The sequence below is a fragment of the Anabrus simplex genome, chromosome 1 (assembly GCF_040414725.1).
Source record: "Anabrus simplex isolate iqAnaSimp1 chromosome 1, ASM4041472v1, whole genome shotgun sequence".
NCBI classification, from domain to species: Eukaryota; Metazoa; Arthropoda; class Insecta; order Orthoptera; family Tettigoniidae; genus Anabrus; species Anabrus simplex.
The window spans coordinates 217656459-217680347 of NC_090265.1; the positions used below are offsets into that span (position 1 = coordinate 217656459).

Genomic DNA, 23889 nt, shown 5'->3' on the forward strand with positions numbered 1-23889 from the left:
TGTAACTAAATTTACTGGGTAACCTTGCCCCCATTAGCATTCAGATTCCTTTATCTATATATATATGAGCAAGTCGGTCTGAGGCGATGTATATATAAATATTTAAAAATGAAAAAAGACTTGAATTAATGAGGCACTTCTAGAAATTTCAGAAAATTGAAACTTGGTACGGGAGAATCTGATTACCCCAGGATCCCTAGAAAAATAAAAAATTCTCAAAATTCCCTCAAGGGGGCACGCTGGGGGGCCTCAAATTTTGGGCTCAGCATAAGAACGCAGTCGTCTAATTTATCCAAAACGACAACCTATAGGTTTCGTGGGCTTAAAAATTTTTGAGAATTTCCTAATTTTTATCCCCCATCCCCCTAAATCAAGATGGCGGCACAACCTGCCAGACGAGGTAGAAAATTGAAATTTGGTAAAATTATAGCTTTTGGTCCCTACCTGACGGAAAAATTCCAAGATGTGCAAATTTTTCACTTCTTACCCCCCAAAGATATCGAAATATGGAGGCAATTTTAATGACTGTGCAGACATTCCTTTTGAGCTATTTGTTGGCTAAACGGTAAGTCGAATCACAAAACGGATAGCACAATCCCCCTTCAATTTGGAGTGATCTACAACTTTGGTCCTATGACATTTTGTCGTATCTCTGCCTTATACGTTAGATTTGGCCGTATTTCTGGATTCTTCGTAAATTTGGTGATTTTTACAAGTATATTTCATTGTTTGACACAGTTATATGAACGATAGGATCATCAAGTTGGGTTCGCACATTGGCACAGTCAAGGGCCATATGAGGACCAAATTTCATGATTCTAGCTTATACATATGTAGGCAAAAAGTAATGTCAAACGTTACAAATGTACCCAAAATTCACCCTATTCAAATTTTGAACTCAATTTACTCACTAAATAGGGGCGATACGAGGAAATGGTATAAAAAGCAACATGTAGAGCGATAAATGAGGCGCCTGATGGCACAAACCGTTTGTTAATATCATGCACCGTTTAGGAGTTATGAATCTCGAAGTGGAAGTCTGCACTTTTCAACGTGCTCATGCTTGTCCCTCATCTATATATATATAAAATAAGAGTTTTGTCTGTACATTGCTCAGAATTTAAAAGAATGGTATTTCTGTATCGGTCATGTCCACAGTAGCAAGAAAATGCATTTTTTACTTTTCCGTTATTTCTGTCTGTCTGTCTGTCTGTCTGTCTGTATGTATGTATGTATGTATGTACACGCATCACGAGAAAATGGCTGAAGAGAATTTTATGAAAATCGGAATGTAAAGTCGGGTGATGAACCGCTACAATCTAGGCTATAAATTATTTTAATCACGCTGAGTGAAATGGTAGTTTAGGGGAAGGCCTGAAATTTAATTCTCAAATATTTGTTATTAGTGGTCGTGTCTTAATGATAATCGCTAGACAAAGATGGAAAATAAGTCACTACAATATAGGCTATACATGCTGAGAAAAATGGTAGTTTAGGGGAAGGCCTAAAATTTAATTGTCAAATATTTATTTTATTAGTAGTTGTATCTTCACGAAAATTGGTATGCAAAGTTGGGGAATAGGTCGGTATAATCTCGGCTATCAATAATGTTATTCACACTGAGTGAAATGGTAGTTTAGGGGAAGGCCTGAAATGTAATCTATATATAAAACAAGTGTTTTGCCTGTACATTGCTCAGAATTTGAAAAGAATGGTATTTCTGTATCTGTCATGTCCACAGTAACAAAGAAATGCATTTTTTACTTTTCCGTAATTTCTGTCTGTCTGTCTGTCTGTCTGTCTGTCTGTCTGTCTGTCTGTCTGTGTGATTGTACACGCATCAATAGAAAACGGCTGAAGAGAATTTAATTAAAATCGGTATGTAATGTCGGGTGATAAACCACTACAAGCTCGGCTATAAATTATTTTATTCACGCTGAGTGAAATGGTAGTTTAGGGGAAGGCCTGAAATGTACTTCTCAAATAAGTTATTTATGTTATTAGTGGTCGTATCGATAAATCTATATATATAAAATAAGAGTTTTGTCTGTACATTATTCAGAATTTGAAAAGAATGGTATTTCTGTGTCGGTTATGTCCACAGTGATAATGAAATGCATTTTGTACTTTTCCGTAATTTCTGTCTGTATGTATGTATGTATGTATGTATGTATGTATGTATGTATGTACACGCATCACGATAAAACGGCTGAAGAGAATTTAATGAAAATCGGTATGTAATGATGGGTGATGAACCACTGCAATCTAGGCTACAAATTATTTTGTTCACGCTGAGTGAAATGGTAGTTAAGGGGAAGGTTTGAAATGTAATTCTCAAATAAGTTATTTATGTTATTAGTGGTTGTATCCATAAATACTACATAACTAACCTAACTTTAGTTATGTCGTAAGTTAGTAATAGTTATGTAAGAAGTTATTAAATTTCTGATCACTTACATCTTATGCATTGTTACCGTACCGCATATAATCGGAGATATTCATGAATTTGGATTTTTGTTACTAAGTCCATATCAGCGCCGAGTCACGAGAATTTGGGAAAGCAGAATTTAGTGAAAATCAGTATGTTAAGTCTGAGAATAAGGAACTACAGTCTACGATATAAATAATTTTGTAAGACACCCTAATATCACAGAGTAGAAAGAAAATTAATGTGAAGGCCTGCAATATAGAAAGCTCATAAACTTTATCAACAATAACACTACATTGACCATTGTTTGTTGTGATGTGCTTTTTGCCTTCTCTTTCCTCTCATCCCCGATAGATAGGATTACTGCAACGTACCGAGATTTTTTAAAATTTGCTTGACGTCGCACCGACACAGGTAGATCTTATGGTGTCGATGGGATAGGAAATGAATAGTGGTGTGAAGGAAGCGGCCTTGGCTTTAAGGTACAGCCTGGTGTGACTGGTGTGAAAATGGGGAAACCACGGAATACCATTTTTTTTTTTGCTTAACGTCGCACCGACACAGATATGTCTTATGCGACGATGGGATAGGAAGGGTCTAGGAAGTGGAAGGAAGCGGCCGTGGCTTTAATTAAGGTACAGTCCCTGCATTTACCTGGTGTGAAAATGGGAAACCACCGAGAACCATCGTCAGGGCTGCCAACAGTGGGGCTCGAACCTACCATCTCCCGAATACCATCTTCAGGGTTGCCAGCAGTGGGGTTCGAATCCACTATCTCCCGGATGCAATCTCACAGCTGCGCGCCCCTAACCACACGGCCAACACGCTTGGTCATACCGACTGTAACAGCCTGCCTGTATATTGGCGGGAAGTAGCTGGGGTGTAAGATAACTTTCTTCTTTAGCATGCCATTCCTCTGGTTCATACATTTTCTGATATATCTGGTACTTAACACAGTGGTTCATCATAGTATTCGAGCTATTCAATCCCTACTCTGAGCCACTGATTGTAATGAGTAGTGTGCATATTTAATGGAATAATGACAGAGGAGTGTTCACGGCAGTCTGCAACCTGGTTATTCCAGCTCTGGAACTTTGGACTGTTAGATCGGCACCGTAGTACTCTTTGTTGAAAGTGAGAAAGTGTGCGGTTTTTCATTTGATCGATTATTTTTTATCATAACATTGCTTTCAATCGCTACATTCCTACTGACGTTTTTGTAATGACCTATGTTGAATTAAGTTAGGAAAACCACCAAGTCAGTCTTTCTGAGAATCCCGTAGCGAAGCACGGGTACATCAGCTAGTCATCCATATTTGCATCCAACTGTTCAGTGACTTTGTTTAGATTGATGCTTTCAAGCCTTATAATTGTAGACATAATAAGCTTTTGCCATGTCAAGAAAACAAGGTGAAATTCTTTACATTTTGCAGAGAGCTTTGCTCCGCATCTTGAGAAGAAAATCTTGACTGTTCACGGGGAAGACTTCTCCAATAATGAAGGTCTGAATTTAACACATTCACGCCCGTATCCCAGTTATTGCCTATAGCGCATGACCATGCTGTGGACCGTATCTGAGTTAGCCCGGATAAGCGCAACCTTGAATTGGAGCCGTTTCTATGCAGCTGGGATCTATTTTGGTCATAAATATGTGTGAGAGAGATGAAGGTAATACCCTTATGAATGCTTCTACTCACCAGAAACCAGATGGCCATGGCACTTATTTTGTTTGTTTTGTTTCTGAAGGTAGCCTAGCACTGGCCCAACTAGCTGTGTAGTTGGTTTGTGATTGCACAAGCGGGTGTATAGTCGCGTTCTGAATTATAACCATGGCGTGTAGGGACAATGTAAGTGTTGACAAAATTGCCGACATCCTTTTCAATGAAGACTCAGATGATGAACTGATACCTGAACTAAGTGAAATGGAAAGTGACAGTGATGACAGTGAAGACGATTCTCCTGGACACGTGACAGAAAACACAGTACCGGTACCTGAATGTTCGCCTTTATATTGCCCCCCTGCGATCCCATTTACTGCTAAACCAGGTATAAATACTGAAACAGAAAACACTAACGAAATTTCATTTGTAAATCTATTTCTCGCAGCTAAATTTCTCGAATACCTATGCGAGCAAACAAATCTGTATGCGAGTCACGTAATCAGAGCTGCGCCGCGCCCCTTCTCTAAACACTCTTGCTCAAACGTGGAGTCCGGTGACTGTTTCAGAAATGAGACAGTTCCTGGGTTTGATGCTCAATACTGGCATCATTAGTGAACCATTTCTCAGAATGTACTGGACAGAAGATCCAATTTTCTCTACTCCTATTTTCTCAAAAAGAATGTCACGAAATCGCTTTGAAAGTATCCTCTCATTTCTCCACTTTAGTGACAGCAGCGAATACGAGCACAGCACTGACAGATTGTATAAAATCAGACCCATTTTACAGAAACTTTCGGACAGATTTACAGAGCTTTATACCCCCAAACAGAAAATTACTCTGGACGAAGGAATGCTAGCCTGGAGAGGGCGCCTAAGGTTCCACGTGTACAACCCCGGTAAAATAATAAAATATGGCATTTTAGTGAGGATGGTTTGAGAGTCTAACATGGGGTACATCTGTAAACTCATGATATATGATGCAAGTGGTGCGAATTTACAAAGCACAGTTTTTCAGCTACTTTAAAATTATCTTGGCCAGGGGTATACAGTCTATATGGACAATTATTACAATAGCGCTGGACTCGCGAAACAATTACGGGAACAGAACACTGCCATATGTGGAACAATACGGTCAAATAGGGGTTTACCAAAAGATCTAAAGGAACACCAGGCAATTCTCAAACGGGGGAAAATGACTTTCAGGAGGGACGAGGATGTGTTGCTTGTTTCTTGGAGGGACAAAAAGGTTATTACTATGGTAACTACCATCCACTCGGCAGAAATGATCGAAACAAAGAAATCTGGAAAAATACAAATGAAACCAGAGTCTGTGACTGACTATAATCAACACAAGCATGGTGTTGATACTGCAGACCAGTACTTGGCGCTCTATCCTTTCATAAGGAAAACTATAAAGTGGCCAAAAAAAGTTTTTTTTAAAAAATTTACTGTACTGTTCACTTTTTAACGCATTTCGGCTCTTCCAGAACTCAAATCCTCAAAAATCAAAAACATCTCTGAATTTCATGCAGACAGTAGTTAGGAACTTGCTCCAGGAAAAAAGTGAACCCAACATACAAGTACAGTCACCTCTCTCCGACATCTCAGCTCCATCTACTTCATCAGCTCCAGGTCAACGTCCCACGATTTTGCCACCAAAAAGGGCATCGGCCATGGATCCACCATTTAGGTTAGATGGGAAGAGAAAAGAGCATATTCTCTTAAAGTTTCCACCATCAAATAATTGTAAATAAAGGGTATGAGGGTGTTTAGGGATTGTAGTAAGGATGTAAAGGAGATGGCATGCAAGTCTGGCAAGACCCCAACTAGCGTATAGTTCCAGTGTATGGGAACCTCACGAGGATTACTTGATTCAAGAACTGGAAAGAATCCAAAGAAAAGCAGCTCGATTTGTTGTGGGTGATTTCCAACAAAGGATTAGCATTACAGAAATGATGCAAAATTTGGGCTGGGAAGACTTGGGAGAAAGGAGACAAGCTGCTCGACTAAGCGGTATGTTCTTTTAAATGTGTAAAATTTTATTGTGTGTTATCTTCCACCTATTCAATACAATCAATCATAAAATTAATGTTCCTTCCTCATTAAACAATAAACATGGGACATGTTTCGCCCCTTTTAAAGGGCATCATCAGCCTTATCACCACAATACCAAAACAGGTGCCTGTTTAGCTATGACATAATCTAAAAATTCTTATAATTTAAAACATTAACATGATGTATATTCATTATTTAAGGAACTTAATTAGACATGAGAATGATTAATAATGTCTTGGTCAAGAGTAAAAAGTGATTAATTAACCTATATGACACAATAAACTTTGGTAAAATTGAAGTGAGTTATAACATTTTTAAGCAAGATTTAAAAAGGAAATGCATTCCAACACGTAATGTTTTGACATATTATTTAATAATATATTTTCGTTGTTATGACTTCAATACATATGAAAATGGATTAAAGAAGTGAAAATAATGTGAAAAAGAAAATTACTTTGCGGAAAGTGATTGAGTTAAAGAGTCAACTATTCGCAGCCTTTTGCACACTATAACCCTCCTTGTCCCTTTTACTTTTTTATTTCATGTGCTCTTAAAAATCTCTGAGATGGACTAGCAAAATCTTTGTTTACTACCCCTGTTGGTGGGGGCAGTAGAATAACAGCCACTGTATCCCCTGCCTGTCGTAAGAGGCAACTAAAAGGGGTCCCAGGGCTCAACTTGGGAGCGTGTGTTGGTGAACATGGGGCACTGAGATGAGTCCTGCCATTGCTTCAACTTACTTCTGGCAGGCTCATTTTCATCTACCCTTCTGACCTCCCTTGTTCAACTCTTGTTCTTTTCTGAGGCCGAGAGAGTCTTTCATTTTCATGCCCTTCGTGGCCCTTCTCTTTCCTTCGCCGATACCTTCATTTTTCAAAATGTCGGATCCTTTCCATTTTTCTATCTGATTAGTGTTGTTATAGATGATGGTTGCCTAGTTGTAGCCTACTTCCTCTTAAAACAATAATCATCACCAGCATCATCTTGGTTTACTGGTGATATAAGCCAAGATTTTAAAAGATACTTGGAGTGTTGGAGCAGAACTGCACTAGAGAAACACATTGATACTGTGTATCACTACCAACCGGTGGAGTGCAATGCGAAGCTGCTATTTTAAGGTTATGCTTCATTCCCTGCAGTGGAACGTTCTGTTACCTACAAATCCTATCAAGCAAATACTCAAAAGTTATGCAATCTAACCTAAATCTCCCATTGTACCGGTATTCACATGTTTACAAGTAACAACTCTCATTATTGTTCTGTATTGAAGATGACGTTAGGCATAGATATCAAGGATAATTTAATAAAAAACCACCTATTCAATACTTCCCACGTTTACATTAAACATTAAACATGGGAAGTATTGAATAGGTGGTTTTTTATAAAAATTATCCTTGATATCTATGCCTATTCACATGTTTGACGTAACATTTATTGAACGGTGAATACCTACACTCGTTCCTTATTACTATTTGAAACAGAGTCGACCATTTCAGTGGTCTTCATGATTTTATGCCAAAATATTAAAATACCGGTACCGCTCACTTTGATTTCACTAATAATATGAATTATGAGTCAAAATACACTCATGGAAATAATCCTAATAATATGAGTAACTTTTATTAGTCGTGTTGTCTATGAAACAATTTACTAAAATTATTAGGAACATCTACTAATAATTTTGACTCATAAACTAATAACTGATATTATTAACTAATAATTTTATGAAACATAATACTAATATTATTAGTTAATATTATTGGTTTCTTACTAATAATATTAGTGAAAGATGTTTTATGAAACAGGGCCCAGATCTACTGATTAGTTCTCATTCAAAGGTTGATAAAATTCGGTGTTTTTCAACTTTTGAAGGCAGAAGTTATTTTATTGTTTTATTCTTAATTGAAGGCTTATTACTGAGTACTATATTTTTGGTGGTGCATTAAAATTGTAATAGTGTCATTAACTATCTTCTTTTGTATACACTAATATTGTGGTGCTGGAGTGCTGCGTCGATGTTGTAGCATTCTAATGTCAGCTTGTTGAAAGATAAAACAATGTTAGATATGAATTAAAAAAGAAATTACCCTCCCTTGTTAAAGAAATAGCTAAAAATAATAATTCCACCATTTTAAAACAGACTCAAGATTTGAGACCCAAAATAAACAAAAACAATATCATAGTAACAAAACAGAAGAATTCTTTGCAGACAAAACCTATACCATGATCACCAATGACCCCATAATGAAAACCCAATGAAGTTTAAAAACACTTCTTAAAAATTCAACTCTTTTATTTAATGAACAAGAATATCAAACTCATCAGCATGAATCCCAAATTACCTACTGCCAGATCTCTGCCAAAGATACATTCGTCCTATTATCAGCAGCACAAATAGTCAGACTTATAAAACATCAAAATTTCTTCATAATTTTATTAAAAACACTATAAATTCCACAATAATTACCCAATAAAAAACTCAATTGATGTCTCTGAAACCTTAAATAAATTCAATCTGCAACCACTTCACAAAATGGTTTCCTTCAACATTACTAATATGTATTTGAACATACTTACTTACTTACTTACTCCTTGGCGCTACAGCCCCTGTAGGGCCTTGGCCTCCTGGACAATTTCCACCCACTCTTCTCTGTTGATTGCCCTGGTTTTCCATCTTCTAACTCTCATCATCCATCTCAAATCCTCTTCCATGCTATCCACCCATCTGATCCTTGGTCTTCCCCTCATACGACGTCCTTCTGGTTTCCCATCAAAGACTTTCTTTAGGCCGGGTGCACATTGGGACGCAGGCAAAGCAGCTAAAGCAGCGCAGCGCAGAGCAGATTTTTGTAATCCACACAAATCATTGCACCATCGCAAGTTGACAGACAGGGCAGGACAGAGCAGAGCAGGCCGATTATGCAACTACTTCCGCCTACCACGCGCAGTCTTCGAAACACAGTTTCCTGCGCACGTGCCTCGTAGTTAGTTGAGGAATGGAGGAGAAAATTACCACAGCCGTTCGGTCTTACCATGTTTTGTACTATGGGGACTACAATGCAGTTTTTAATTTTAATTTCTGTTATGTAAATTCGGGTAAAAAGAACTACAGTCTAGGTTATAAAGAACTTTATTCACACTGGGTACAATGGTAGTTTAGTGGAAGGCCTAAAATGTAATTCTCAAACATCTATGTAACAATCCGTGACCCAAGTTCTCGTAACATTGGGTATTTCACGTCGAGATCTAATTTGATTATGGAGATCATCATCGCCAACTCTGTGGCCGTCATCTACCATCACATTCATGTGAAGAAATGAGGAAAGAAAGTAATTTACCATGTCTTGTCAAATAAAAACGTGTTCACAATAGATTGTCAATCTTGATGTATTTTAGTAGACTGTGTCTTGTGGCAACTAGCAGTACATTTGTAAATAAATGCTTTCTCCCTGCCCCCCCCCCCCCCCCCCCTCTCTCTCTCTCTCTCTGATCCTATTAATGAATACTACAAAACAAAAGTTAAAGAGAATGCAATTTCCGATCATTTATGTCTTCTAATGTTTTATCGTGCCTGCGTCTTACCCAGAGACCCCGGGTTCGATTACCGACTAGGACAGGGATTTTTAGCTGGATCTGACGGCTTGTTCGAGCTCCACCCAGCCTACGTGATTAGAATTGAGGAGCTATCTGATGGTGAGACAGCGGCCTCGGTCTAGAAAGCCGAGAATAACGGCCGAGAGGATTCGTCGTGCTGACCACACGACCCCTCGTAATCTGCAGGCCTTCGGACTGAGCAGCGGTCGCTTGATAGGCCAAGGCCCTTCAGAGCTGCAGTGCCATGGGGGGGGGGGGTTATACAGTTTTATCATACCAGCTATGATAACGGAGATAGATATTAATGAATTTACCAAGGAAGTTGGCCGTACGGTTAGGGTCAACTTGCTATAAGCGTGCATTCGAGAGATAGTGGGTTCGAGCCCCACTGTCTGCAGCCCTGAAGAGGGTTTTCCATCCTTGCGTAACTTTGTTGGTTTTCAGAACTTCCGTAAGGGGAATGTTAATGTAGTTGCATGAGATCATGAATAAACTCCTGAAAGAGCCAAAATCAGTTGTGAAATGAGACTCATCACACACAGCAAAACTGTTTGATTTGGATCATTTGAAAATGATTCTTTCCATCCTCAAAATATGAAAAATGCTTTGATGCACATTTCTCTGCAACAACCTCTTGCTTGCTTGCTTGCTTGCTTGCTTGTTGTTTAGGACCAATGACCTCGATGTTAGGCTCCTTTAAACAAGCATCATCATCATCATCATCATCATCATCATCATCATCATCATCAAGCTTGTTGTTTAAAGGAGCCTAACATCTAGGTTCTCAGCCTACAAGACCCTCAATGGATTTTCTGATATCATACACCTGTTTGAATGTTGAGTGGTTTGATACCCAGATCACTATTTCTCCACATGTTCAAAGAACCTTGTTTTTCTTGATATCTCTCTTGATGAAGCCAATTAACTTTTCTAGAGAAAAATAAATACCAAATTTGTTCATATATTACTCACCACCATGTATATCTCGCGCCCCATTTTAAACATTTGAAACTGCAGGAAAAAATCCCCGCACGTAACTTGCATTAATTTCTGATGTTGTCATAAAGACATATGGTACATACACGAAATAAAGTTTGGGTATTCCATGGACGTGCCTACATCAAATATTGGGAGTGTACCAATTGCTGTTACGGTACTTTGTACATTACAGTACATGGAGAATCCGCATTTCTTTTTACCTGCAGAACGGTTGAGGGTAGCTGTTGTAACAAAAATACCTATCTCGCAAATCCCTGCCCCAAGGCCTCATTCCTAGCTAGTCAGTCACATTCAGCCATCCCCCTCACTCTTTGTCAATATGCTTATCGCTACCTGTCCGGCAGAGCTGATCACGTGAACTGCGAGTGATTCTCTGTCCAGGCAGTCAAGTGATCATGGTATTAGGTATCGTCTATCTGTTGTATTGTCAACAAGAAACAGTATTCTGTCTTCACTTTTCATTCTTGTTTCATAGTTAAGTTTTCTTGTGTAGGTTGATCTTTAACTTATGGAGAAACATTGGAGTTATATGGCTGGGTTTAAACTCAAAGTGATAAAATATGCTGATGAACATAGTAACAGAGCTGCCGGTCGAGAATTCAGTGCGACTGAGTTTAATGTTTGCTACTGACGTAAACAGAAAGCTGCGCTAGAAACCACCAACTGAACATCTAAGGCATTCAGATGGCTGAAAACTGGTAAGTTTCCTGAGCTAGAAGACAAGTTGCTTCATTACTTTACAGAGTTGCAAAGTGATGGCTTTAGTATCTCGCATGAAATGCTACATTTTAATGTGTGCAAATTAGCAATTAAAGGAGGAATCAGCTATTTAGACCTGAAAGTGAGCCAGGGTTGGATCCGTAGACTCATGACACAAAAGGGATTGTATCTGCGAAGGCGAACATCTCTCTGCCAGAGAATGCCAAGTGATTTCAGCAACAAAATAATAGATTTTTTTTTCTTTCTGCTAATTGCTTTACGTCACACCGACACAGATAGGTCTTATGGTGACAATGAGATAGGAAAGGCCTAGGAGTTGGAAGAAACTGGCCATGGCCTTAATTAAGGTACAGCCCGAGCATTTGCCTGGTGTGAAAATGGGAAACCACGGAAAACCATCTTCAGGGCCGCCGACAGTGGAATTCGAACCCACTATCTCCCGGGTGCAAGCTCACAGCCGCGTGCCCCTGACCGCACCGCCACCTCGCCCAGTATCATTGCTATCACATGGTGATGAAAATCTATGTGGAAGAAAAAACAACTACCTCTTATCTCAAATTGGCAATGAAGATCAAACCCCAATAAACATCGACATGCCATGTAACACCAACAAGAAGGGAGAATCTAGCGTGGTTGTACATACAACTGGGTGTGAAAAACAGCGTTACTTGTCATGCTAGCAAGAACCACAGATGGAAGAAAATTGCCACCGTACATTATTTTCAAAGGTAAAACAGTGCCTAAAGCAAAGTTTCCCAAAAGCATTCATATACTGTTTTAAGAGAAAGTATGGATGGATACAGCTCTTGTCCAGCATGGCCAGGGACTGTGCTCTGACGCCCAGCAATGCTAGTGTGAGACAGTTTCTGCGGACACTTTGTGGAGGACACGAAGAAATGTCTTCAAGAAATGAAAATTGACTCACACATTGTCTACAGCCCTTAGATGTTTCCGCCAATAAGTCCTTCAAGAACAGCATAAGTAAATTGTACGCCGAATAGACGGCAGGAGGGGAGCATGAGCTGATGCCAGCAGGCAAAATAAAGAGGCCATCAGTTGAACTCGTGTGTGATTGCACTATGCGGGCATGAGTTATGGTGTCAACAGACGTTATTGTGAAGATTTTTTGAAGACGGGCATTGCAAATGCACTGGACGGAAGTCAGGATGATTCACTATGGGATGGTGGCCAGAATGATGCACAAGAGAATAGCTTGGAGACTGAAGGCAGTGACAATGAATAGTTTAAGTATGCCAGTTATCTTGTTTCAATGGCCTAATGCAAATTTTATGGGTCTTTTTTTCTTGGAATACCATCTTTTGCACACAAATCCCGACATATATCACGCACCAACAATGTTCACACTTATTTTTGGTCAAAATATTGTGAGTTATATGCGAGCAAATATGGTGTATCAGAAGCCTGTCACTGGAAAGACAAGCTCCACACTTCCAATGCTTCTTGGTGCATACTGTCAAAACCACTTTAATAGCATACGTAACATTAAAGAATTCTTATTTTCTCTGCTACAGGCTTCTAAGACTAGACAAAGAGACATGTAGCAAGACATATTAATAGGAAGCAAATAGTCAAATAAACACCTCTCATCCTTTGGAGTAACCAATCACATCACTTAGTAAGGATTATTATTATTATTATTATTATTATTATTATTATTATTATTATTATTATTATTATTATTATTATTATTATTATTATTATTATGTTACGATGTTTTGTGGATTTGCAGAGGTGAAAGAAGGTGCTGGGTGGAATAGGTCTCAACTACAGAATTAAAGTTACTTTAAAACTTTGACAAAGGTTATATTTTTAACAGACAATGAGGTTTAACAATTTTCATATAGACTTTCAAAACTCCACAAATAACAAGTCAGCAACAAGCCAAAATCAGGTACTAAGAAATTACAAGATTTCGTGGGTTATTACCAAAATCTGGGCTTCAAGCCCCAAGTATAATTCCTGAGCTGTCAGCTCACAATTACCATTGCTGAAGGGCATAAAACCCCTAAGTACAAGGAGCACTTGCTCCTAATTACAATGTTAAGAAAAAGAGCAGACCCGCTCTCAATTTGACAAGCCTATCAAAGGCTACCACAAACTTCATTTCTATCTGCCCTTAAGGCACACCAAGAGACAGGGGTATTTGATACCCAACCTACAGGGCCTTTACATGAGGAAAATAAAACATCAGGTTAAGTTACTGGCCCATAATACAAAATAGAATGGAGGCGAAGCTTGCACTCCTAATACACTTTTGAAACCTACTTGGCACTAGGCCGCTTATGCAAGGACTAATCAGATACTAAGGAGGTGACACGATAAGAAAACTTTATTACATTACGATGAGAAGAAAAACGGTTATGAAAACGTAGTCACCTCAAAACAATATGAGTGGGAGCTCGAGAGGGTTAGGCACTCTCTATCCCAATTTGTAGTTAAAGAGACGGAAGTTTTACCAAATGTCTATTACATTTTAAAGATAGGTTACATGAGAAAAGTTTCGAACCTGCCCCGAGGGTTAACCTACTGAGCTTAGCAAGAAATAAAGTTATTAAACGGCCATTACCTTGTGGATGAACTGCTGCCCGAAGAAAGAGGCACTTCCCGCCTCCTGCTACATAATCACACACTAAGCAAGATGTCGATGAAGTGGCCCCAAGACAAGAAAATCAGCAGTTTATATACCCTCGTGGAACATTCGAGACCTTTCAAGAATGAGTACACACACCCCCATCAACTTTATTGGATAGCTTAAAGCAACCTCTCCATATCGGAGAAGACGTACGTTATTGGTCAAAAATTAATTAGAGAAATTCAGGATTGGCTAAATTCAAAACAAGTGGAAAGAGAAGGGTTATACTGCCAACCCAAAAAATGACTGAAAGAAATTTAACAAAGAACAAACTTATGAATACCAAATTTCTTCAAAAAAAAACAGTTCCTTCACTTCGCACTAGGGTGCACAATTATAGTTCTTAGGTAGTGCCATCTAGAAGAGAATGTCCACACTTCTTGCTACAGAGCAAACAAATACAAATCGAAATAGACATCGTTCAGAACACTTCAAAATTTACAGTAGAGACATCTTCCGAGAAACCTTTGATTTAATACAGATTTTAAAGTTCAGAGTTTCTCCTGTAGAGAGGTTTCAACTGGCGCAATATTTGAATTCGCGGCGTGGAGGTGTACCGCCCGGTACAGACCTCCCCCCCAAAAGTCCTTCCAAGGGGTGACACAGGAGAAAACAAAAAATTTGTTACAAAAAGGTCCAAGTTTTGCTGATGAGTTGCAGAATTTAGAAGAGAGAAATCTAATTTTGCAGTAGTCGAAGGTCTCAGAAGTTATTTGATATAAGTGGGATTAAATAAAATCCAGTTTTCGAATTTCTTAGTAGTAGCTTTTGATGAAAGGTCTCTATGGTTGTAGTAGTTGAATTCCAAAGGAAAACTTTAATTCTTGGAAGAAGAAAAGAGAAAAAATTTTTTTTCTAAGTCCACCAGATGTTGATGTTGAATCCAAGAACGTAGTAATTGAGGATATGGCATGTCCACGTAGCTGCATAAATACAATAGTTGCCGATTACTTTGACGGCCAGACCAGCCGCCGCTGCTTCTGTCCAGAGGAGGCCGCTCGGACCCCTCCAGTACCCTGAGATACACCTCTCCCGCTACTATGAGAGGGGTAGTGGTGGTGAAGCACGCCGCACACGCGACGATTGTTTACAGTCCGCCGGCAGTTAGCAGGTGGTGCGCCGCACATCAGCCTTGGCCGGAAGGAGGACTCCGACTCGCCATACACTAGTTGACCTCACTGGAGTAGAGCGAGCCCGTACTCCACCACAGTGGCGGTACGGCGCCGCACGGCTGCGGGGGCACTGAAACATTAAGATCTCGGCGGCAGAATTTTGTTGGACCATAATGATTTCAGGGTACAGTCTTTGTGGTGAGGCTGAGGGGCCAGCGGCGTGGAAGTTTTTATTTCATTTTAATTAGCCACTGGTGTGGTTCAGCAGGAGACGGGAGCTTGGTAATGGCCTAGGTGGACAGGACAGCAGTTTAACTGACGGGGGAGGTTGCACAATGAATATTTAAATACAAAGAACATGATTCAAAGGGCAGAAGGCCTCATCATGAAACCCAAAATAAAACCTTCAGATTTCTTTCAAAAGGTAAAAAAATAAAAACCAGCTAAGTTAGCGCGGAAATTACACAGGTTTCACCTGCGAAAGGTGAACCCTAAAGATCCTCTCGGTGGCTGGATTGCTTAATAATAAAGTAACGGGTGTGAGGAAATCGAGAATAATACACGGCCCATGAAATCTTGGGGCAAGCTTGCCCGCGGGAACAAAATTCTTGACCATAACCTGGTCGCCTACCTTCAAATGGGTGGGTCTCCTTCCACGATCATATCTTTCCCTAACCTTTTCATGGGACACTTTAAGATAGGCCTTAGCCTTCTTCCAAAGATCTTTAATGTTATCCGGAACTATTGTCTCAGGTAAAATATCACTCAGAGACCAAAGGTTAGAGAGCGGCGTGTTGGGAACAAACTTGAATATCAAAGAAGCTGGAGTAAATTTATGGGATTCATGAACCACCGAATTCAAAGCAAAAGCTAACCAATGCAGGGACGTGTCCCACCTAGAATGATCTTCATGATGATAGGCAATAAGAGCCGACCTCAGATTACGATTGACCCGTTCAGCCAGAGATGGTTGAGGATAGTATGCAGAGGTTGTTACATGCGAGATGGCTAGATCAAAACAGAATTTACGGAAAAGATTGGAAGTGAAAGCTTTAGGATTGTCGGACACAATATATTGACACGGACCAAAAGAAGCAAAAATGGAATTTAAACAAGAAATAGTTGACTGAGCGGTAGCCAGCTTAGTCGGAAATAACCAAGAAAATCTAGTGAAGCCATCTACACACACCAGGATGAATTTATTGGCATTCCCCTTTGACTGGGGAAAGGGTCCGACATAGTCGATATACAGACGTTCCATTGGGCGCGATGCTTGATGAGAAGACAATAGGCCTACCTTGGTGGATATGGTGGGTTTACTAAGCAAGCAAGATTTACAAGCCTTTACTAGTTCACGAATTTCACCGTCCATACCTTTCCAGATGAACCTTTCACGGATCTTTTCACGAGTTTTGAAGATGCCTAAATGCCCCCCCAATGGGGTCTCATGATAGTACTTAAAGATCATGGGCACAAGAACAGCTGGAACCACTACCTTCATCATCTTATCATGCCCCGACGGGCAACATAGAACACCATTCCTCAATACATAAGGGACAACATGTTCCCCAGAAGAAAGGGTTTCCATAATGGGAGCCAGCACTGGATCTTCACGTTGATATTTTTCAATATCCCTAAATAACATGGGGGCATCAGTCAGAATGGCATTTACCTCAGGTAGTATGGACTCGGGAGGTGAAGAACTATGAACCTGTTCAAGGGGCTCTACATCATTCGAAAACATACGGCTTAATCCGTCTGCCACAACATTTTCAGTACCTCTTATATGCCTAACATCAAATTGGAAGGCAGAAAATCGGATGGCCCACTGGGCTATACGACCAGTACGACGCGGCCTACCTAAGACCCAACTTAAGGCTTGGTTATCAGTCTCCAAATCGAACTTGACATGTTCCAGATAAAGGCGGAACTTTTCCAGCGCAAACAAGACAGCCAAACCCTCAAGTTCATAGATGGAATACTTGGCTTCTTGAGCCGAAAGAGTCCTAGATGCATAGGCAATGGGTCGCCTCCCTAGTTCGGTCTCTTGCAGAAGGACCGCAGCCACTGCCGACGACGATGCGTTGGTTTGGACGATGAATTTCTTCGAGAAATCCGGCATTGCAAGAACAGGGGCATTACACAGAGCTAGTTTGAGATCTTCAAAAGCGGCTTGTTGAGAAGGTCCCCACTCAAATTTGACGCCTTTCCTACGTAGTAAGTTCAAGGGCGCTGCTCTATTGGCGAAATTTGGAATAAATTTCCTGAAGAAATTCACCATACCAATGAACCTAGCAATACCTTTGATGTCCTTGGGAGGCTTGAAATCACGGATGGCCTGTGTTCTGGAATGATCCACTGCGACACCATCGGGCGATACAATATGCCCTAGGAATGACATGGAAGGCTTAGCGAAGGCGACTTTGGACAACTTCACCGTTAACCCAGCCTTAGGAAGGCGACTAAGAACTTCTTTCAGATGATCTAAATGTTCTTCGAAGGTCTCCGAAAATACGACGACATCATCGAGATAGTGGTACAAGTACTCAAATTTGATGTCGGAGAAGACCCTATCCAGCAGTCTCGTAAGCACAGCTGCTCCCGTGGGGAGCCCGAAAGGCACGCGGTTGTATTCATACAAATTTCAATCCGTGGCAAACGCTGTCAGGTGCTTGGATTCCTCTGCTAATGGTATCTGGTTATAAACCTGGTTGAGGTCCAAGATGGTGAAGAACTTAGCTTTACGAAACCAGGAAAAGCAAGAATGAAGATCAGGAAGGGGCACAGATTGTAACACCACCTTCCGAATGAGAGCCCTATAATCAATCACAGGCCTGAAGCCACCTTGGGGTTTCGGAACAAGGAAAATAGGCGATGAATACGCCGACTTAGAGGGCCTAATAATACCATCTTTTAACATTTGATCGATGATCTCCTTCAAAGCTTTCATTTTAGGAGGAGACAGCCTATAAGGCGGAAACCGGACTGGAATCGAATCCGTAACCTCAATCTTGTATTCAATAAGGTCAGTAACACCAAGATTATCAGAAAATCACCTCTGGAAATGACTGACACAACTTACGAATACTATCAGCCTGCTCCTCAGGTAGATGTCTAAGATCTAACAACATCTCATCCTGGATAGGCGAAACAGATGAGCATGACACAGAACTACATTTAAGTAAAGGGATTTTACAATTAGAAGCAAATTTGAATGTGCACGACTTGCTCTGAAGATCGAGCACAAGACCAGTATGGGACATGAAGTCGGCTCCCAATATAATGGGGCAAGACAAGTGCTTTGCCACAAACAATTTAACTTTCCAAGTAAATTTAGAAATATGAATTTTGGCATTTAAGGAGCCTAAAATTTCTAGTGGAGAAGAATTAGCTGAAACATATTGAACCGAAGACGAGCAATAGTCAGGAAGTTTACAAACAGATTTCAATTTCGAATACCATTCAGCCGAAATAATAGAACAAACACCGCCAGAATCTAAAAGAGCAGTTACAGGCGCATTATTAACCTCAATTTTAAGGAAAGGTACTGGTGCGGGGGAATCCGCCACAATCCTTAGACGTTCCTTAGGGCCTTCAAATGATAAATTAGAAGACTGACATTTCCCCGATCTTTTGCTGGATTTAACCTGGGCTGAGCCTAGGAAAGATGAATCTGCCGACACAGCCGGAGCCACTAGTCACTTATGCTTGTTGGTGGAAGTTGCACCCGAAGTTGAGCAGGAGGGGGTGCTGTTAGCATTAGGGCAGTTCTTGGCAATATGGGAAAAGGCACCGCATTTAAAACAGCCTTGGAATGGCCCTGCTCCATTACTTGTCCCACTAGATTTAATTGATGGACACTTGTTCCGAAGATGGTCATGCGACCCACAAGCATAACATTTACGGGCAGTGATGGTTCGGCGAGGTGTAGGCTGAAGGTTACTTGATGACGGAGGGGGCTCCCTCGCGACACGTAGTGTGTCCACATACCTAACCCCTTCGGCTGACACAGCCAATGCTTCTAGCTCGGAAAAGGTTTGTGGGCGCCGCAAAACACAGATATGACCTATAGGATGGTGATATTCCTTCCACAATAGCATGAACAATTTGATCTTCTGGAAAATGAAGAGCAAACGCCCTGGTATAGAATTTGATGTCTTGTATGAAATCCGCAAGATTTTCATCCAGTCTCTGTACTCGATAGTAGTATTTCTGAATGAGCGATGACCTAGCTCGAGCGGGATAAAATTTGCCAACAGATGGGCATGGAAGTCTTCTATGGATGACTGTTCAGCAATTGCCCTAACTATCTTGTCGGAGAGAACACCAATTGCATAGGGATAAATGATCTGCAGAATTTGACACGGAGAAAGAGAAAAAACAAGGGCATGATTCTGAAACTCAACTAAAAACCTTAAGAATGAAATTACGTCACTGGTAGAGTTGACCGAAAACTTAGAAATACCCCTAAGTAACATGGCTAATGGATGAGGCAAACTACTGAACCCAGGTGACGTAGTAAATAACTGCCTAGGGGGTGACGGAGGCTCGGAGGGAGCATTATTCAAAAAGAAGGGCGGAATTGAGGGCCGACGATCAGGGCCGGTTTCTAGATGGGCAGGGGTCTTTTGAGTAACCCCAGCTGTTCTATTTTCTTCCCCTTTAGAAGAAGTTGCCTCGCTGACAGTGTTTACCGCCATGGGCAGGTCAGTTTTGTGAGTCGTTACCCCTGATAGCAATTGACCGACAGTACTGGACAATTTAGAAATGTTTTCAATGAGGGCATTAGCCTCCTTTCCCTGAATGTCACTCAACTTGAGAGACAATAGATCATTAAGTCTATTATAAAAATGAAATAGTCGAGCTTGCACACGTTTAAGTTGATTAGGGGATGGATTCCCTTCTTCATAAAAACTAACTACAGATACTAGCTCAGTAGTATTGTCATTGATCGTGGAGAGAGCGTCGTCAATTTCTTTCTCTACCAACGTTGGGGTGGTAATAGGCAAATCAAGGGAATCTTTAAGTTTATTGGCATCCAACGCAACCGTGCCTCCAGATTGAACGTTTCTAATAGATAGTTCATAAAGTAATTCCTCCTTACGCAAATAGAAAGGATGGAGGACCTCGCGAGAGTCGGACATGATGGCAGAAAAATTTTGGAAAAATTAAAAAAAATCCCAGCGACTGAGAAAATTGTTAGAGTTCGAATGAAAAGCAATGTTTAGCCGTCAAAAGGGGCTAAATTGAGACCCATTCAACCACGCTCTGCTACCACTTGTTACGATGTTTTGTGGATTTGCAGAGGTGAAAGAAGGTGCTGGGTGGAATAGGTCTCAACTACAGAATTAAAGTTAATTTAAAACTTTGACAAAGGTTATATTTTTAACAGACAACGAGGTTTAACAATTTTCATATAGACTTTCAAAACTCCACAAATAACAAGTCAGCAACAAGCCAAAATCAGGTACTAAGAAATTACAAGATTTTGTGGGTTATTACCAAAATCTGGGCTTCAAGCCCCAAGTATAATTCCTGAGCTGTCAGCTCACAACTACCATTGCTGAAGGGCATAAAACCCCTAAGTACAAGGAGCACTTGCTCCTAATTACAATGTTAAGAAAAAGAGCAGACCCGCTCTCAATTCGACAAGCCTATCAAAGGTTACCACAAACTTCATTTCTATCTGCCCTTAAGGCACACCAAGAGACAGGGGAATTTGATACCCAACCTACAGGGCCTTTACATGAGGAAAATAAAACATCAGGTTAAGTTACTGGCCCATAATACAAAATAGAATGGAGGCGAAGCTTGCACTCCTAATACACTTTTGAAACCTACTTGGCACTAGGCCGCTTACGCAAGGGCTAATCACATACTAAGGAAGTGACACGATAAGAAAACTTTATTACATTACGATGAGAAGGAAAACGGTTATGAAAACGTAGTCACCTCAAAACAATATGAGTGGGAGCTCGAGAGGGTTAGGCACTCTCTATCCCAATTTGTAGTTAAATAGACGGAAATTTTACCAAATGTCTATTACATTTTAAAGATAGGTTACATGAAAAAAGTTTCGAATCTGCCCCGAGGGTTAACCTGCTGAGCTAGCAAGAAATAAAGTTATTAAACGGCCATTACCTTGTGGATGAACTGCAGCCCGAAGAAAGAGGCGCTTCCCGCCCCCTGCTACATAATCACACACTAAGCAAGATGTCGATGAGGCCCCGAGACAAGAAAATCAGCAGTTTATATACCCTCATGGAACATTCGAGACCTTTCAAGAATGAGTACACACACCCCCGTCAACTTTATTGGATAGCTTAAAGCAACCTCTCCATATCGGAGAAGACATACGTTATTGGTCAAAAATTAATTAGAGAAATTCGGGATTGGCTACATTCAAAACAAGCTGAAAGAGAAGGGTTATACTGCCAATCCAAAAAATGACTGAAAGAAATTTAACAAAGAACAAACTTATGAATACCAAATTTCTTCAAAATAAAAACAGTTCCTTCACTTCGCACTAGGGTGCACAATTATAGTTCTTAGGTAGTGCCATCTAGAAGAGAATGTCCACACTTCTTGCTACAGAGCAAACAAATACAAATCGAAATAGACATCCTTCAGAACACTTCAAAATTTACAGTAGAGACATCTTCCGAGAAACCTTTGATTTAATACAGATTTTAAAGTTCAGAGTTTCTCCTGTAGAGAGGTTTCAACTGGCGCAATATTTGAATTCGCGGCGTGGAGGTGTACCGCCCGGTACAATTACAATGCCTGCGACTCAGACAAAGGACACAAAGAGCACGACATAACGATGAAGCTCTCTCAGTAGAGTATAAGACTATGAAGAAAAGAGTGCAAAATACAATTAAAAAGAGTAAAGCCGACAAGTGGTGGGAAATGTCTAAGGAAGTGGATGAAAATCCGTGGGGATTAGGGTTTAAAATCGTTATGAAGAAATTTGGGATGTTGTCAAGCCCTATCATGGATCCACGCACAATGGAAGAAATAGTACACACACTATTCCCTGATCATGCAGAGAGGATTGGTGATGAGGCCAAGAAAGAACTAGTTAATGTACCACCTTTTACAACTGAAGAACTGATAATAGCAATTAATTCCTTTAGAAATAAGAAAGCCCCTGGACCAGATGGTATTCCAGCAGATGTACTAAAGGTGGCAGTCGAATTATGTCCTCAACTGCTGTTGAGAATGTATAACCATTGTTTGAAAGCGGGAATTTTTAGCTTTCGTTGGAAGATAGCTAGACTGGTTCTGATCAGTAAAGGGAAAACTGGGGGTTACAGACCTCTATGTATGCTGGACACTGCTGGGAAAGGTTTAGAGAAGCTATTACAACCGAGAATACTAGCAGCAGTCCGATTAGCTGGCGACCTATCTGACCAACAACACGGATTTCGCAGAGGTCACTCAACTCTAGATGCCGTGAAATAAATGGCGAAGACAGCAGAACGAGCTCAAATGGGTAATCATTACTCTAGAAAGCTGACGCTTCTTGTGACTCTAGATGTTAAAAATGCTTTCAACTCGGCAAGATGGAGTGATATTTTGGAAGCTCTAAAAGAAACTTTCAAGCTACCAGAATATCTCATGTATATACTGCGAGACTATTTGAAAGACTGTACATTGTTATACGACACGGAAGATGGTCAGAGAAGAAAACGGCTCACAGCTGGTGCATCGCAAGGCTCAATTCTCGGACCACACCTTTGGAATATCATGTATGATGGTTTGTTACGGCTGGAGATGCTAGAAGATGTAAAACTTGTGGGTTATGCTGATGATGTGGCTGCTGTGATAGTAACTCGTAACCTAGAGCTGGCTCAATTTAAATTGAATCAGGTGATGCGACATATCAAAGAATGGATGATAAATCACAAGTTAGAACTCGCAGATCATAAAACGGAAATTATCCTTCTGACGAGGAAAAGGATTAATACTGTTGTACTGATGCAGATCGGGCAGATAGCCATCGAAACAACTAGGAGCACAAAATATCTTGGTGTAACGCTTGATACTAAGCTTACATATTGGGACCACATCCAACGGGTAACAGATAAGGCAGCAATAACCATGACTGCGCTTAGTAGATTCATGGGAAATATCAAGGGGCCGAAATCTAGTAAAAGGCGGCTTCTCATGTCGACTGTTCAATCGATACTGTTATACGGTTTGGAAATTTGGGCTGAATCATTAAAAATTGCAAAATATCGGAAAAGAATTGCGGCTGTACAATGGAGAGCAGCTTTACGAATTGCTTGTGCATATCGTACAGTATCAGAACCTGCGATTCTAGTAGTAGCAGCAGTAGCTCCTATTGACTTGTTGGCCTTCGAAAGACAAGAAATTTGGCTCACACAAGAAGAGCTAGGAAGGAAAAGGGCAAAGGCTTTGGCTCTTAGTCACAGAATGCAACGATGGCAAACAAGATGGGAAGATGATTCTAGAGGGAAATGGACTAAAAGACTGATACCTTCTCTGGGCGTATGGGTTGGCCGAAATCATGGTGAGGTGAACTACTATCTCACACAGTTCTTGACAGGTCATGGATACTTCCGAAAATTTCTTCATAGACTAGGGCTAGCAACTAGTCCGGCGTGCATATACTGCGGTGATATCGATGACGTATTACATACT

The 23889-nt window shown here is 40.5% G+C and overlaps 1 protein-coding gene across 1 annotated transcript in view; it reads left to right on the forward strand.

Annotated features, from left to right (window-relative positions):
- The first annotated feature begins 4257 nt into the window (after positions 1–4257).
- The window catches only part of CREG (Cellular Repressor of E1A-stimulated Genes), a 182994-nt gene continuing 163362 nt past the window's right edge, over positions 4258–23889 (forward strand). Inside the window, exon 1 of the mRNA XM_067140685.2 lies at positions 4258–4474. Within this exon, the coding sequence (XP_066996786.2) occupies positions 4258–4474 (217 nt within the window). The remainder of the gene's footprint in view (positions 4475–23889) is intronic.